Source organism: Passer domesticus, chromosome 3 (assembly GCF_036417665.1).
Source record: "Passer domesticus isolate bPasDom1 chromosome 3, bPasDom1.hap1, whole genome shotgun sequence".
In the NCBI taxonomy this organism is placed as follows: Eukaryota; Metazoa; Chordata; class Aves; order Passeriformes; family Passeridae; genus Passer; species Passer domesticus.
The window spans coordinates 71,964,513-71,980,719 of NC_087476.1; the positions used below are offsets into that span (position 1 = coordinate 71,964,513).

The following is a 16,207-nucleotide window of genomic DNA, read 5'->3' on the forward strand; positions in this document are numbered from 1 at the left end:
GTGTGTGTGAATGCTGGAAATAAAGGGGGTCCCGGAGCCCCCTCGCCCCAGTAAGAGAGAAATGAGACAGGCCAGGGGCACCTTTCTGCTCTGCCCCCTCACCGGCAAACAGGGCAGGCAAATGCCCGCAGCAAGGGGAAGCCCCTGGGATTTTCCTTCGGGCTCCTGGGGAGTTCCTGAGTACAGGATGTGATCCCGGGAAGGGGTGGTTCCAGGGGGCAGAGGAGGGGGTGGTCCCTTGGCAGGCAGCTCCCCCTGAGTGACCACTGGCAAGGGCAAGGGTGTCAGGCAGGGTGAGGAAGTGGCCCTGGCTGCCCTCAGCCCCCCGGGGACAACACGGTGGCAGGTGGGCTTCCCATAAGTGGAGTGGAAAGCTCTTTATTTAACCTGCACCCGCCACCTGCCCTCAGCCCCAGCCTTGCCTTCCTCGGGAGCGTGCCAGGGCTACTTTTTTGGCAGGCTGAGCCAAAAGAAATGTTTTGCAAGCAAAGGCTCCAGGTAACCCTTTCCTGCCTGGGACTGGCACGCTGCAGAGTGCCGGGCCACCCCCCTTGCAGCAGCGTGATGCCACATGCACCCGCAATGCCCTCAGTGCCACCGAGCAGCCTGCACCCCAAGGGTCACAGAGCTGGCCTGCACCCCAAGGGTCACAGAGCTGGCTCCTCTGGCTGGGCTGCTGTCCCCTCCCCAGCCCCGCTCCCATCTGGGCACTGCTGCCCCACCGCCCCCACACCGCATCCACAAGTGATGGAAGAACCCGAGCAAATGACGACAAGCGACAGCATTAGGGGTGTGACAGAATGACTGATGATTTAATGCTTCTTGAAGTTTTTTGTTTCCTTCCACAGGGCATTGGTTTTAAAAACAAACAAAAGGAGATAAAATAAATTAATTTATGTACACTTTACATACACTGTGTCACATGGAGCTTTGCAGCAACAGTAACCAGAAATTGTTACAAAATAGAAAGTTACATGGCTGTTGCAGGCCCTCGGCTGCCTGCAACCTTGAAGGTTGTCATCCTGAGCGTGGTTGGCAAAGTGATCATGTAAACATGTTTAGAAGCATTTACGGTGGACAATGGATGGGCCGGCTTCATCGTATTCCTGCTTGGTGATCCACATCTGCTGGAAGGTGGACAGGGAGGCCAGGATGGAGCCACCGATCCAGACAGAGTACTTACGCTCGGGTGGGGCGATGATCTGGAAAACACCAAGAGAGCCGAGATCAGTACACACGGCTCTGCTGCGGGTGGCAGCACGGGGCTGTGCGCGGAGAGAAGGCTGCTCCCAGGAGCTTGGCGCTCCAGCCTTACCTTGATCTTCATCGTGCTGGGGGCCAGGGCTGTGATTTCCTTTTGCATGCGGTCAGCAATACCTGGGTACATGGTGGTACCCCCGGACATGACATTGTTGGCGTACAGGTCCTTCCTGATGTCGATGTCACACTTCATGATGCTGTTGTAGGTGGTCTCATGGATACCTGCGGACTCCATACCTGGGGGCAGCAGGGGGAAACAGGCAGGCACAAGTTAAGTGCAAAGCGAGAGCTCTGCGTGGTGACTCTGGAGAGATGGGAGGGCAGCCAAGGGAAGAGAGAGGGAGGGGGCACACACCAATGAAGGAAGGCTGGAAAAGGGTTTCTGGGCAGCGGAAACGCTCGTTGCCGATGGTGATGACCTGCCCGTCAGGCAGCTCGTAGCTCTTCTCCAGGGAGGAGGAAGAGGCAGCGGTGGCCATCTCGTTCTCAAAGTCCAGCGCCACATAGCACAGCTTCTCCTTGATGTCACGGACAATCTCACGTTCAGCTGTCAGGGGGGAGCAAAGGCATCAGTGTTTGCAGAGGAGGAACAGGGAGCACTTGTGCTGCCTCCACAGGTCTGCTGGGACTCCAGACCCCCAACCGCACAAAAGCTCCCCCAAGGACTGTTTTTGGGGCTTGCAATGGGGTGAGAGCATCTCTAGAAGGGCGAGGGTTGGAAGCGAGAGGGAACTTTTTGGAGGAGGGAATGGTGCTTACCTGTGGTGACAAAGGAATAGCCACGCTCAGTCAGGATCTTCATCAGGTAGTCCGTGAGGTCCCGGCCAGCCAGATCCAAGCGCATGATGGCATGGGGCAGGGCATACCCTTCATAGATGGGGACGTTGTGTGTCACACCATCACCAGAGTCCAGCACGATACCTGGGGAGACAAGAAGCAGCCGAATGAGAGATGTGGCCCACAGAGGGTCCTGCCCTGGGGGGCAGAGTGCTTGTCAGATGTAGGGGACCAGTCCCGGGCATCCTTGCTTGGGGAAGAGGAGCCAGCAGGACTTTGCACTCACCAGTGGTACGGCCAGAGGCATACAGGGACAGCACAGCCTGGATGGCCACATACATGGCAGGGACGTTGAAGGTCTCAAACATGATTTGGGTCATCTTTTCACGGTTTGCTTTGGGGTTAAGGGGGGCCTCAGTGAGCAGAGTGGGGTGCTCCTCTGGGGCGACACGCAGCTCATTGTAGAAGGTGTGGTGCCAGATCTTCTCCATGTCGTCCCAGTTTGTGATGATGCCATGTTCAATGGGGTACTTCAGGGTCAGGATACCTCTCTTGCTCTGGGCTTCATCTCCTACGTAGGAGTCCTTCTGACCCATACCCACCATGACGCCCTGCAGGGGAGGAAAGCGGGGGCTCAGCAACCTCTCCACGGGCAGCAGCACGGGGCTCCCCAGCAAGACAGGAGGATGCGGAGGGCTGGAAGGCAGCCGGGATCCGCAGCCAGGGCCGTGGCAGGGCGTGCGGGGAGGCTCGGAGGGGGAGAGCGCCGTACCTGATGGCGGGGGCGGCCAACGATGGAGGGGAACACGGCCCTGGGGGCATCGTCCCCGGCGAAGCCAGCCTTCACCAGGCCGGAGCCGTTGTCGCACACGAGCGCGGTGGTCTCGTCCTCGTCACACATGGTCTCGGCTGTGTCTGCGGGGGCACAGGGCAGCGGGCTGAGCCTCACGGCCGGCCGGCAGCCGCGGGCGGGGGCGGCGGGGCCGGCGCTTACCTGGGCTGGCTGCGGGCTCCGCGTCGGGCAGAGAGAGAGGCTCCCGCTCCTCGCCGGGTCACTCGTGGCCGCCGCAGCCGCCGCCGAGCCTTTTATCAGGGCGGGCGGCGGCAGCGACCGGCCCCCAGGAATGCGGCCCCGGCCGTCCCCATATTTGGGCGTCGGGCCCGGCGCGGCCCCGGCCCGGCGGTGCCCAAAGAAGGCGCTCCTGGCCCCGGCCCAGGTGAGCCGGGCCCGGCCGTATAAGGCGCGTCTGCCGAGCCCCCCCCCGCCACCGCCCGCAGCCGGGGCCGAAATAATCCCCCGGCAGCAGCGGCCCCGTTAAGGGCAAAGCAGGTGGGGGCGGCCCGGAGCCCCGAGGGGCATCGGCTCCGCGGCCACCACGTGCCAAGGCTTGGGGCTGCGAAGGGAAACGCGTCTCTCCCGGGCCTTTCCCATAGCTGTAGGTGAGCCCAGGGGGAGAAAGGGAACTGGGAGAGAAGAAGTGACAAGGTAGATCTCTAGTTTGCAGGGCACGCGGGGCAACAGCCCATGCAAAACTTTACACATCAAGTTAAAGCCATGCATCGTTTCCTTGCTGTGATTCTAAAAAGGAAAACAAATGCACGGGATAACATCTGTCAGACAAATGCCCGAAGAGAAGCCTGGTAAAGGATTAATCCTGCTCTGATCCCAGAAACCTGACGTAGTCGTGAATGCTGGTGCCATTACGAGTGCCCATTGCTGGCCGCTGAGCTCGGCCAGGCAACACGGGAAGCCTGCAGCTATCCCTGTGGCTCACCCTTTCCGAAAGGAGTGCGATCTCACAGGCAAGTCATCCCTGACGAGCTGAAGGTACTATGCAAGTGAAAAGGAACAGTTCATCTCCTTCAGCTACGGGTATTTAGGCAGAGATTCCATGTGGGACACTTGGAAGATTTTACAGATGCTTGGTTTCCAACGGAGAGGCAGTAATGCAAGCAGATTTGCAGCCCTGACACTATGTTGATGCAAATCAACCTTCATGATCCTCTCTGAAGACACAATCGGTCAAGTGTAAATCCTTTGAAAATTTAGGGAGTCAGGCAAGAAGGAAGAGGAATAGTAGGCTAGAAGCGCTGTGCTGTGAGGAGTCTCCTGAGAGTGAAGGTATTTCTGCAGGTGATTTCCTCCAATGCAAGAGAGCTCAACAGAGAAGCAGACAACTTTTCTTCTCCTCTGTTTAACTTCTACATTCTCCAGGTTGGCAGCATTCTTCTTTACCTCTGGCAGCCATTTAATTCCTTCTGCTATAGATTTTGAATTCCTGTCAAGTGGTTATTAAAATGTGCTCTTCTCTCACCCTGTTCCTCAACTTGTATTATTCTTCAGTTCTGTCATCAACAACTGGCAGTACAAAAATCGGAAGCCTGAGAGCACTTAAAGGCATCACAACCACCAAATCTATTTACAGAACTGTAGTGCTTCATTGTGGTTTCCAAAATACGGCTGGTTGTGTTGAATCAGAAATCAAGTAACAGAAACCTTAACGTCGCTGAAAGATAAACATCCTTAATCCTGCAATGAAACATGATGCAAGCATAAACCCACTCTATGCCTTCTGCTCCCTTTTATTTTTTCTCTATCCCAATCTATTTTACAGCAAAGTACCCAAATGGCAATGTTAAATTCTCCCACTTCTGAGTAAAATATCATTTTCTGCAGGTAGATCTGATATTTATCTGGATTCACTAAATGAATGTGGCTCTTGTCTCAAGTCAGAAAGCACTTGGAGTTAGTTTCCAGTACAGGGCACAAAGAACTCACTATCCACCATGCACAGTTTCTGAAACTGATCACAAATGACAACTGAAAAACTTTCCTGCTGCTCTGGCGACAACAAAGGATGCAAATGTGTACTCCCATACTTTGTGTGCTCTCCCTTACTGAGAAAATAACTGTTTAAGAAACAACGTATATCCTTGTTCAAGAGGGGCTATCCATCTCCCTCAGGCAGTTTTAACTCTCATCTTTTTGTCACAAGCTTGTTTTTGTTACACTTAGAAACAAGCTAGAGCTGTGGCATTTGCCACCTTCCATATGCAGTGGTAAATGAAGGCATCCTCCTGGAGCAGTAATCTGAGACATGGGTTCTGCACAAGCACAGTTTATTACATAATGAAGCAGAGGACAGAGAGGAGGAAAAATCCTGAATCCAAGACTCTTCAAACTTTCCAACAGAATAGAGAACCAGTTCAACATTACTAGTACAAGAACATTAAACATCTGTTTAGACATGGAAGTTATTTTAATGAGGCTTTGTTTAAGTAAACTCATTGTAAGTAGCCTTCTGTTTTGGCAATAGTCAGATGGAAAGCTGTTGTATAAACGCCAAGTGCCTCCCAACCCAGCAGTAGAGTAAAACAGTTGAAAACCCTACACAGCTCATTCTTTCCCAAATGCTGGATAATACTTTTACACCAACCATGACAAACACGATGCAGCAGAGAACCCAAGTACTTTGAAACAATGGATAAGGGTGATCAGAACCGCTTGCACCGGGAGTAGCTTTCCAGGGCTTGCCCTGCCACTCCTGACAGAACACAGAGATCTGGCCAACAGTCTAGAAGGTATGAGATAGCCCCAAAGTGATACATGGTGGACAGTCAGAGATTGCTCTCCAAGCAAAATTCAGGAGTCTAGGAAAAGTTAAGGCAGAATATATTTTGGCAGGGGCAAGCAATCACTTCTTCCATTAGTCCCTTTCTCCCAAAACCCTGTTAAGTTTACCGATGTGAAACCGCCCTCAAAGTGACATTCAGGCGAACACGTGGAATTCTTCCAAGGCTTTAAACGAGCAACTCCTTTGAAGCCGGAGCTGGGAGTTACACTCACACTTCCCAGCCATGCAAGACTGCAGAAGAGCAAAGTTCGCTGCTTAGAACAATCTTAGAAGATGACTGCTAGTGCATTTCTTTCCCATATTAGTTTGAACCTCTCTACATAAATCTATTCTTCCAAACATGTTCAGACTCTCAGTCCAGCTTACTGTATTAGTACAGGGAGGAGGGGAAGCCACGGAAGGGGAGCTGTGCTTTTAAAACTAGAAACTGGATTCTCTTCAACCAATTTAACTTCTGACCTTCTCAGCTGTTAGATCAAGTTGTTGCAGCAGGCATGGAGCCAGACAAGTAAAACACAAGGGCGTGTAAGTTGCTCTGCAGTCAGTTTCTGGCTCTTGAGCTACATGCAAAAGAAAGGTGCAATACCTCAGACTGCAGTAACCTTTATTAAAAGACTAAATTCTGTTGTTAATCAGAAAAATTGAGAAATTGTTTTTTTAAAAAAATTATTCCCTTGTCAGAGATAACTAACTGTGGCACTGGGGTCAAAAAGGAAAAAAGGAAATTAGTAGTGCCTACCAGGAGAGACCAAGGCATGGGAGTAAGGAAGATCATGCTGTACTCCCACACTTTCATAACTGCTTTCGAGGTTTCTTCTGAGCCTAGGCACAAGCAGTTGCTGTGAATGACTGCATGGTGAGCTGCTAATCCCATTTTACATGTATACTAGAAATAGCTTAAAGGGAAGTTAAATGGATGCAATACTGAAATGTTTGGAAAAAGTTTAATTTAACAGGTATGAACTGAAAGAATGGAGTATTTACTGGATCAGAAGGCTTTGAATGAGAGCTGCACTTTATTCCTTTCTGTCACAGACAAGCTGAGTGATCAGTGACAAGCCAGTTATCCTTTTTGTGCAAGTAACCTTTAAGGGAAAACTGAAATACCTAGTATCTACAGCAAAAAGTGTTGTACAAAGAGTGGAATTATCTGAGAGAATAACCTGTTGTTTGTTAAGCAATGTATGCAGTCACCCAGCATTAATGTGTTCAGTATTTTCTCTGAACTGAAATCACAGACCCAGCAGTGACAAGACAAGTTTCCCACCCTCTGCAGTGGGTCCCTGTGTTTCACCCTGTGCATTTGTGCATCCTTGAGTCTCAGACAGGACACGTTCTAACCCAGATACAGAACAAAACAGCAAGTTTATGAAAGGCACTGAAAATGAAAACTTTATTTTTATTTCACCTGAAAACACAACTCTGCGTCCCCGACTAAAGCATCAAAGTCTATACATTTAAGACCAAGTATAGTACTCATACAGACTTTATCACAAGGCTTTAGCAAAAAACCAAACAGAATATAAAAAAAGTTAATATGAATTCAAAAGTTCTTTAGAAAAAATATTTTAAAATCCCAGTGAGAATCATGGTTGTCCCTGAACATAGAGTTCATAGTTTGCTTTTAACACAAATTTGAAGTAGGAGTTGGATTTCAAGTTGCCGAGTTCATTTGCTTGAAGCAAGTCCTTCACCTCTGGTAAATACTCACTTAACTGAACTCCTACAAAACAGAACCATTTATTACAACACTGATTAAAGTACTTTGCATTAGCAGTTAATATAATTTTTAAGAAAGCACCCTGCCTGCCTCACAGCTAAATTACTCTTTTGGAACTGGAAAGCTCTGATTCTATTATATATGTCAAGAAATACAACAAAGCTTAAATAGCCTGTAAAACAGAGGTTTTTTTTTAAATCCAGAGTCTAGTAATTCAATGATTAAACCTAAAATTCAAGTATTTATATAGCACTTCATCAAAATAAATAAATAATAAAAGAAAGGCAAGAGGAAAGAAAGCTCAGTCATACAATAACTATATATTCAGTTGCAACAGTTCCAGCATAGGGTCTGCAAGTCTTAAAAATGCAAGGGAATTGATAGGATTGTACACCCAAAATTGGAACTTTTTGGAAGTACTTAAGTTTTGTCTTTTTACATGAAGCCTTATGTGTTCTGCAAAAAGTTTCTATGCAGTAATATTTGAAAGAGTCTTTGACTCCCAGTTGCTTCCTTTTTCTCCCTCCCTCCTCCATCTGTAAATTCCATGTCCATAACTTCCTATAGCCAGCTTTAAGTGGAGAATGGGAGGTGTATTCTTTTGCTTTAGCTTTTAGAGAGAAAAAACAAAAGCAAAAAAAAAAATTGGCTAAAACAGATTAAGTTCTACTGAATGACAGTCAATTAGTTACTATCCTGTATCTGTATCTTACAGAAGAGACATATTTACCCCCAGAAGACCTACTTTACTGTACAGTAAGCAGCTGCTAAAAATCTGTTGAGTGCTCTGCTGAGCAAATAAAGATACTAAGATTACCACCAAGAAATCTGCTCACCTCTTATATCCCTGAACAGTTTACAGATAGAATTAGCTCCAAATTATTTTAACTGCCTAGTGGAATGATTTTTTTATTACTCTGAGAATTTAATAATGCTACTTTTTACACATTGATCTTAAGCAGCTTTTGAAACAACAATTTCATTCAATTATATTTAAGTAGACTTTACCTTCTTTCAACAGCTTTTGTAGTATTTTCACAAATATACTATCTTTAGATGCTTCAATTGGATCATCTCTACCATCTGGACAGGACCATCTGCAAGTCAAAGAATAATTTTGGGAAAAAATTACACAGACAAATTAATAGGAACAGTAACAAGGAAAAAAAAAAACAACCAAAAAACAAACCACAGGAAAATTAGATAAATTATCAAAGGTGATTAATACACATCCATATGGAAGCATTATGTGCTTGGTTATAGCTCAGAGCCAGAGGTTTTTTTCTACCTTGAGTCACTTAGTCATTACTCCAGTAAAACTGGAACAAAACTACTCTAGTATAATGTAATATTTAATAATGCTTCCCATTTTTAAACCATTAAAAATCCCAACCAAACAACATTATTTCTTTGATAATATAAAAGTATTATTCATTGAGTTAAGAACTACCTATTCTCAGTAATTATATTTTACAGTTGAGGTGATGAAAGTGTAGATTTTTTTTGGTAAAATAAAACAAGAGAAGCAATTCTCTAATGTGAAAAAAATCAAAACAAAACAAATAGCAAGCACTGAGAAAAGAAATAGAGAAAAAATTGTAAAATCTAAGTTGCAGGCCTGTAACAATACACACAATCACAAAACAGTTTATCTGCTCTGTGATTAAACAAAGACTCATGAACACCAGTCTCATTTGTGATTAAAAAAATCCCAAACAGATTTTTGTAAGAGGAACATTGTTTTAAATGACAATTTTTTCATCCTTGCAGACCTTTATATGCTCCAGTTTAAATTCAACACCAACCTAACTTGTTCTGCTGTGATTCCAACGTTTCAGTTGTTAAAATTTCCCGTTCCATGTGCTAAGCTGTTAGACAAAACTGGTTCTCATATCACTCCCTAAACTACCACAGGCCTGTGGGACGTGCTTGTAACAGATCTGAACCTGGATCCAGGAGCTATTATTGACAAATCCTCTGTACTTCACTGGTTTTTCCTCGATGTCTCTTCAGCTCCTAAATGTCTAGGATTACATCTTTAATTCCACTGGGAAGAATGTGAGGAAAGGAGGATTTTCTTGCCTTGGGCACAGAGGAGAATGGTGAGGACACTAGCAGAGCATCAGGAGCACACTCAGCAAGGCTGTCCATCCTACTTAAGAACCTTCTCACCATCTGTAGCCCTCAAGTTAGAAACCACAGGCCATCCTCAAAAGTAGGCATGTCATATCTTGAATGTTTACTTTTGCACACAGGTGAAAGTTACCACCACCTCTCTGTAAGCCTTTGTGAGCCTTGCTGGATGGATCTCAGCTGGGACATCATGTTTTCTACCCACTATTCAGTGTAAAGTCTGCATCTCACCTCTGGTTAGCTGCCAGAGTGGCCAAAATCTTGTCACATATGTACATATTTGAACTCTTAAAATACCACACTCAAAACCCCGTGCTTGTCCAGGGTGGACAGATCATAAACCAATAACTAGACTGGTGCCATGCAGGAGCTCTGAATTCTTCTGTCTTTAAAATTACAGGGAGGGAAAACACTTGGAATAGTGCAAACCTCTCTCTGCTTATGATTTATTATATATGGACATAACTTATCCATGCAATTAGGAATTATTTCCTAGACACCACTGCCATTTGGAATCTATCCTACACATAAATGTGAATCCAAATGCTGCTTATTTCCATTTTAATCACAAATGGCACAGTGCATTTGGAATGAATTCTCTCCTCATCTTTTCTTCCTTAGCTTCCTCTTGGAAAATAGGTGGGAGTTAGGAAAGTCAGAAGACTTCTGAGAGTTGGAAAGGAAAGGGAGGAAATGCCATTTGTGTTATTTAACCTGGGAAAGAATAGTACCACCGTTTGATGAGAAGATCCCTGTGACCAACTGGATTCTGCCTGTATTTGGTTTTGAACATCCACAAGAGTGGCTCTTCTAAGCACCGGTTAGGCTTTGGTCTCTTAGAACCAAAAATGCAGTTTTAACTCAAAAAGGTCATGAAATTGCCAGTGTCGTTCAATGGCAAAACCCAAGTGAAATAAAACCTTGCAGGAGAGACCTCTGCCTATGTAATCTTATTAAAAAAAAAACTTCTACTTGAGATGCTTCAAAGGAAAAAAAAAGTTTAAAAAGGTTCAGCATTGAACTTCTTTTACCTCAGGAAAGGGTTCAAGAACAAAAGCTGCATGGGTTCATTTCTGCATCAAGTGCCAGGACTGCACAGCAGATTGCCAGTGAGATAAACCAACAGAGTACTGCAGATTTTTTTTGCTATGGTTTCACTTAACAAATAAGAATACATGCTCTGATCAGACATATTATACTTTACTTATCCTGCGAAATTAAATATTTTTGGTGACACTAAAATGTAATTCTGGAAAAGCTGTGTCTCAGTAACTTATATGTATACTTACCCATCTCTTTGGAGAGCCTTACAGAGAATTTTAAGTTTAAGATCATTTACATTCACTTCTTCTTCCTTCAATTCATATAAGGAGAAAAAGTCATATTAAAATTGTAGGGTTTTTTACAAAGAAATAATCACACTGTCACGCAGATTGCACCAATGAATTAGATTCTTCAATCACCAAACACAATTTTTAACATATGCTGTTTTAACAGATGATCTGATTGGACTGTTGAAACACCAAACACTGTTTGTTTCCAAATGAAATCATGGATTCAGACTTTCTACAGCACCACTTGACTGCTGACGATCAACTAACACAGCTTGTAAAAGGGCACAAAAATACCAATTTGCAAAACATTGTATTCTAGGCAAATTTTATTTTACCATGTGCTCAATGATGGAGTCAAAGCTCTTTTATCAGTATGGCCAAGCTAACTAACATGCACTAGTGTCCACATTAAGACACATGTATATGAATACATTAGTAAATGTTTTCAAAGATACACATTTTATTTGAAAAGGGCAGTTTCTTCACTGCACAGAAACCACCACTCCAATTTGTGCTGAACGGTTCTACACAAGTTGTTAGAAATTTTAGTACCTGTGGGAAAAAAAAAATTGCAATTGCATGGGTTTAGAGTAACATTTTATTTTACTGAGATGAAAAAAAAATAAAATTGGAAAAAAAGCAGATGGCAAATCTGTGGTTCAAAGCTATTTACATGTTAGGAAGTGGTGACTATCCCACATTACCTCAGGACAATCAGTGAAACTGTCAAGAGGGAAGACACAAGAACTAAACTACTAAAACCAGTTGATCTTTGTCCTGTTTGGAGACAGGACAGAGCCTTGCTTCCCTACAGAGCCTTCCTGTAGGGAAGCAAGGCTCTAAAAAGAAACTATAGACTATAAATGGGAAGTGAAGATGAAGAATGTAATTTTTCTCAAATTATCTAAACTACGTTTGGCATTATGTCTCCAGTGACTTAAAAACAAACTGGAAAAACACATCAGGGGTTGCTTTAATTACCATAAACTAAGCTAATATGTTAATTAACTACAGATGCACCACCCTAGCCTAAATAATAATAAAAGTCTCTAGGTTATAAATCCTTCAAAAAGTTTTCCTACCTCATCAATATACTCCAGCAGATCAAGTGCTTTCTTGAAGTCATATTCATTGGCTCTTCTGTTCTCATCACATATGAACAACTATGAAATCAGAGATTAATGTGGAGAATTATTTTTAGCCTACAAACTAACGTAACTGGTATCGGGGACAACCCGCTATGGGAAGCCCACCATGTATTTTCTACTTACATGACCTCCTCATGAAAATATGTTTTGATTCAACCACTAGTATTTTTATAGTAAGGAATATACTTAAGGTTTTAGAACAGCATTCCACCTACGTGACAATGGTCTGTGGACAAATGATACTGGATACAAGGCTGCTGGGTTTCAAATTTAAGTGCCATTTAAGGCTGTAACATTCCTGGACTACTGTAGCCAGAGCTCAGCTCCACAAATAAGCTCTCTGAATTATTTTGGTAATTAAGCTCAAAGCAATACTTCAGCACATGTGCTGCCTTTCACCCCTTAAAAACAACAAGTTCCCCTCAGTATTTCATATCACCCAACTATAAATTAGTACTTCAAAGAAAAATTAACATTTACACTCTCTTAATTTACACTTTCTCTGTTTCATTTTTGCATTGCAAGTAGCAAGTATTAACACTGGTTTGACAATAAGAGAGAGCTCAGAAGGAAAACTGTTGTGGTGCGAGCGCTTGCCAAGTCCTGACTGACACCTCCTAGCCTTCCCTAATCCCACAGATAGCCTTTCTTAAAGATACAGGTAAGGACTTCACAATCTGCTATTAGCACAGTTCTAAGAAAATTATGAGAATGTAAACAAGCACATTTGTTTATATGCTAGCTTTAGATTTTCTACAGGATTACAGAAAAATACAAAAATATTGGCTCCCAGACATAAGTGACTTCTTTTTCAATGTATTGCTGTTATTCGTGGAGTACCAGTATTTTAAATACTGGTAAAAAAATCCAGTATTTTTTACCATCACTGGATGGTAAAAAAATGTGGCAAACAAGGCAGAGTCAGTAAGGCTACTGGCTCCTGGCTGTTCCCAGAAAGGAGTGTGAAAAAGGAGTCAGCACTATTACTTATCCCAGTACTGGAACAGTTCTAAATTTTGTTTCATTACAGGTTGGATTTTTGTAAAAGAAAACAAAAGTAGAAAGACTTCCTGTGCCTCTTTGCAACAGGTGACCAAAAGTATCTTCCTGCTTCTAGTACTTCCTTTTTCTATCTTGCAGCCTCCTTCTCCACTAAGGTAGAATTGTTTGTTCATTCTGCCCTACCATGTTCTGCTCTATCAAGAATGTAAAGGAAGGTAAGAAGTGTCTCACATCCAAAAACTGGCTTAGACCAGTAAATCAACTTCTGGCAGTGATCTGTTTTGCTTTTTCTCGTAGCAGCACTCCAAAGCACACATTCAACAGAAAAAACTAGCACTAAACCCATCATTCTGATGTTTGGTGGTAGAAACTAAGTGAAGTTAAACTAATTCATACATCAGATCTTTAGGTGGCTTCGCAAGTCATATAAGGGATAAAGGCAGCTGTGACCTTCCCATTTATTTTATCACAAAGGGGCAGAAAACATACTGGAAGTTGACCTGTGCAATGAAGAAAACATGGGACACTTACATCAATGAGCTGAGATGCAGACAGCACTGGCATATTGTTGAGGTTCAACTGCTTCTCTGCCAGGAGTTGTTCGGGAAGTGTCTCCTGATGTAACAAAAAGCGCTCCTGCTCTGATATTTCTTGTAGTCATTTAAGGAAATGAATGTTTCATGTTACTAAAATGTAATAATAAATTCTGGGGCACAACAACAACTGTCAAGCCACAATATTATTCAAGCTTACAAGCGTTTGTTATGAAGCATTCTCTTTGGACTCTCATCCATGTTCCCAAAGCACAGAAACACTTCCACTTCAATACTGCTTTTCCAGGGAACTAGTTCTTACTTTCCACTCATGTTCCCAGTGTAATGAAAATGCATAACTCTACTTTTGCCCTAAAACTTCAAAATTAATACAGAGGATTGGATGGAAGCTGTTGGACTGCACAGGAAATGAGCTGGTTGCAACTTGAGGGAGCTGTGCCATGGACATGTTCCATCTCATGAACTGTTCAATTTTTGACTGTTTTATACTTGCCAGTATGAGCTGCTTTAGGATGAGAAACTTGCTGGTCTGAGACACCCAAAAGGGAATAATACCAACCACACCATATGAACCCTGCCCTTCCCACCAACTTCCACAGCATGTTAGAACAGGGAAAATAATTCTGTGGAGCATTTTATCTGTTTAAAGGAATAAGCAAAATATGGCAGAAATAATTAGTCCTTTTCATCAACAGAAAAGTGATACACAAAGAGTTTTAAGTTTTAACAACTACATCCTGTGCCACACAGAAATATGTAGTAGAATGCAGTCCAGAACAAATTTTTAGAGTCCTCTAGTCCACTAAAATAAAGCTTTAATTATCTCATTTCTAGTTTTTAAATTTTCCTATTTAAAGGTGAGATTCTTCACATCAGCATAGGCATTTTCAAGGTGATAAAATACCTGATTTATACTTTAAGATTTCATGCAATGCTATACAACTTAAAAGGCAGATAATACATTATTATTATGAGCTAAAAATAATTTTTAAAGCCTACTTAGTTAACCTAATTATTACTAGGCTTTTTAAAACAAGATTTAAGAACTATTAATTACATAGATGGATAAATACACAGATAAACAGAAGTAAGCTTGAGCAGCAACCCTGAGTCATACTCCAAAGCTTCCCCCTGGTGGCCAGAATCCTTCAACCAGTAATGCAAAATTGCTTTTCCTCAAACTCACAGCACATGTGCTGCACAAACAGTATTTTCCAAAGGGGTAAGAATGGCAGAGCAGTGGACCCATTGCATTTGGTAATGAAGCAGGATAGATATTTGTACTTCTCCTGCTCACATAATTTCAGATGGAGTACAGCAAAACATTGCCATGGTAACCTTCCTAGATACAGAGAGCAAAATCTGAGAAAGCACTTCTTGATCACAACTGTATAGATTTGCAATTGCATTACTGCACTACAACACAGTTACAGGATTTCCTTGTATAGCCTAACAGCCTCAGGACTTGAGAAGAATTCAAAAGTGAAAGCCATTCTATAAATGGGCTCTAAGAAATTAATTAATTTTTACCTTGCATCTGAAATATAAAATGCAGATTCATTAAAATACATTCAGTGTGAATGTTGAGCACTTTCAGCCACTTCTCAAAGTACAGGTGGAGCTTGTTATTTTTCCAATATTATACATGTTAGTAGAAAAAGTGGAAAGGTACAGATTTGCCATGCTCATAGCCCTAACTCACACATGAAAGTGAACACTGAGGTTAGTGCCTCATGCTGCCTTCTTTGTGCTTCTTAAAATGAGCAAAATCATCAGCCCATTTATCCTTACCACACTAAGTCAGAACCCTCAATGCACAAAAATCAACCATCTCCAAAATTAATGGGATTCTAATTCAGTAATTTAGTAAGTCTTTTCTTCACTTTGCCCTGGTTTTAATTTCTTACCTTCTATTTTCTCTTGTAGTATGTCTTCCGAGAAGTCTGATGCTAGTGCAGCTAATTTGCTCAAGCCAAGAAGTGTTTTCTTCTTTGTAAAATATCGTGTCTCCATATTTGCTAAAGTCTGCAATGTTCTGTGTGCCTAAAATTAATAAAGATGTTAGAAACCAGTTTTATAAATTAGGATCAGAAGGTTAACAGACAAGAATTTTATCTGAACATAAGTCTCACAGCTATTTATTGTTTGTAGAACTATAACCCTTAGTTTTAAAAGTTGTACAATTTGCACAATGGAACTCTGCATCACATTCTTCAAGAAGATGCTCTCTTTCAACGAAATATTTTAAAAATCTTTACATTGCTAATAAAAAATCCTACCAAATTCTCAAAGGATAAACTGCAACTTCACACATTGTATCTTTAGGATCTAATTCAATACTTTGCAATAAAAGCCAGGCAAATATGTTTTGACAGGACACAAATCTTTTTCATGTAGATTGTTTTGGCTGTTAATTTAAGAATTTGAAAAACCAGAATTGTGTATAACTTTTGCAGTAACCAAATACAGAGGCAAGAATTTGTTTATCAGACAAAGGAACAGTTTCTGAGCCCTTACTCAGAAATAAACTATCTACACAGAATTAACTGTACATTTTAGAATCCTTACCTGCTTTTCAAAGTGCTTTGCCATAGACAAAGAAATAGACATAGACATAGAAAACTTCAATTGACAAAAATAGAGT

At 42.7% G+C, this 16,207-nt stretch overlaps 2 protein-coding genes across 2 annotated transcripts in view; both read right to left on the reverse strand.

Annotated features, from left to right (window-relative positions):
* Positions 1-784: 784 nt before the first annotated feature.
* On the reverse strand, positions 785-3,098 carry ACTA1 (actin alpha 1, skeletal muscle). The gene is made up of 7 exons (XM_064413862.1): positions 3,032-3,098; positions 2,810-2,952; positions 2,324-2,648; positions 2,020-2,181; positions 1,616-1,807; positions 1,316-1,497; positions 785-1,202 (listed from the first exon to the last, which is right to left on the reverse strand). Exons 2-7 carry the CDS (start codon positions 2,936-2,938, stop codon positions 1,059-1,061), a joined length of 1,134 nt encoding a protein of 377 aa, XP_064269932.1. The 5' UTR covers positions 2,939-2,952; positions 3,032-3,098; the 3' UTR covers positions 785-1,058.
* Positions 3,099-7,037: 3,939 nt separating this feature from the next.
* NUP133 (nucleoporin 133) overlaps positions 7,038-16,207 on the reverse strand; it is a 30,026-nt gene continuing 20,856 nt past the window's right edge. The window contains exons 21-26 of the mRNA XM_064413863.1: positions 15,471-15,606; positions 13,541-13,659; positions 11,942-12,022; positions 10,815-10,879; positions 8,401-8,489; positions 7,038-7,395 (exon numbers count right to left, since the gene is read on the reverse strand). Coding sequence (XP_064269933.1) covers positions 7,259-7,395; positions 8,401-8,489; positions 10,815-10,879; positions 11,942-12,022; positions 13,541-13,659; positions 15,471-15,606 — 627 coding nt within the window. The 3' untranslated portion in view covers positions 7,038-7,258. The remainder of the gene's footprint in view (positions 7,396-8,400; positions 8,490-10,814; positions 10,880-11,941; positions 12,023-13,540; positions 13,660-15,470; positions 15,607-16,207) is intronic.

What these genes read in the sequence shown, in the direction of transcription:
- ACTA1 (XM_064413862.1), bottom strand. Translation starts at nt 2,938, where the DNA reads ATGTGTGACGAGGACGAGACCACCGCGCTCGTGTGCGACAACGGCTCC. An exon ending in TGCCTCTGGCCGTACCACTG is followed by an intron (nt 2,182 to 2,323) that starts GTGAGTGCAAAG and finishes TTGTCTCCCCAG; the next exon opens with GTATCGTGCTGGACTCTGGT. An exon ending in CCAGCACGATGAAGATCAAG is followed by an intron (nt 1,203 to 1,315) that starts GTAAGGCTGGAG and finishes GGTGTTTTCCAG; the next exon opens with ATCATCGCCCCACCCGAGCG.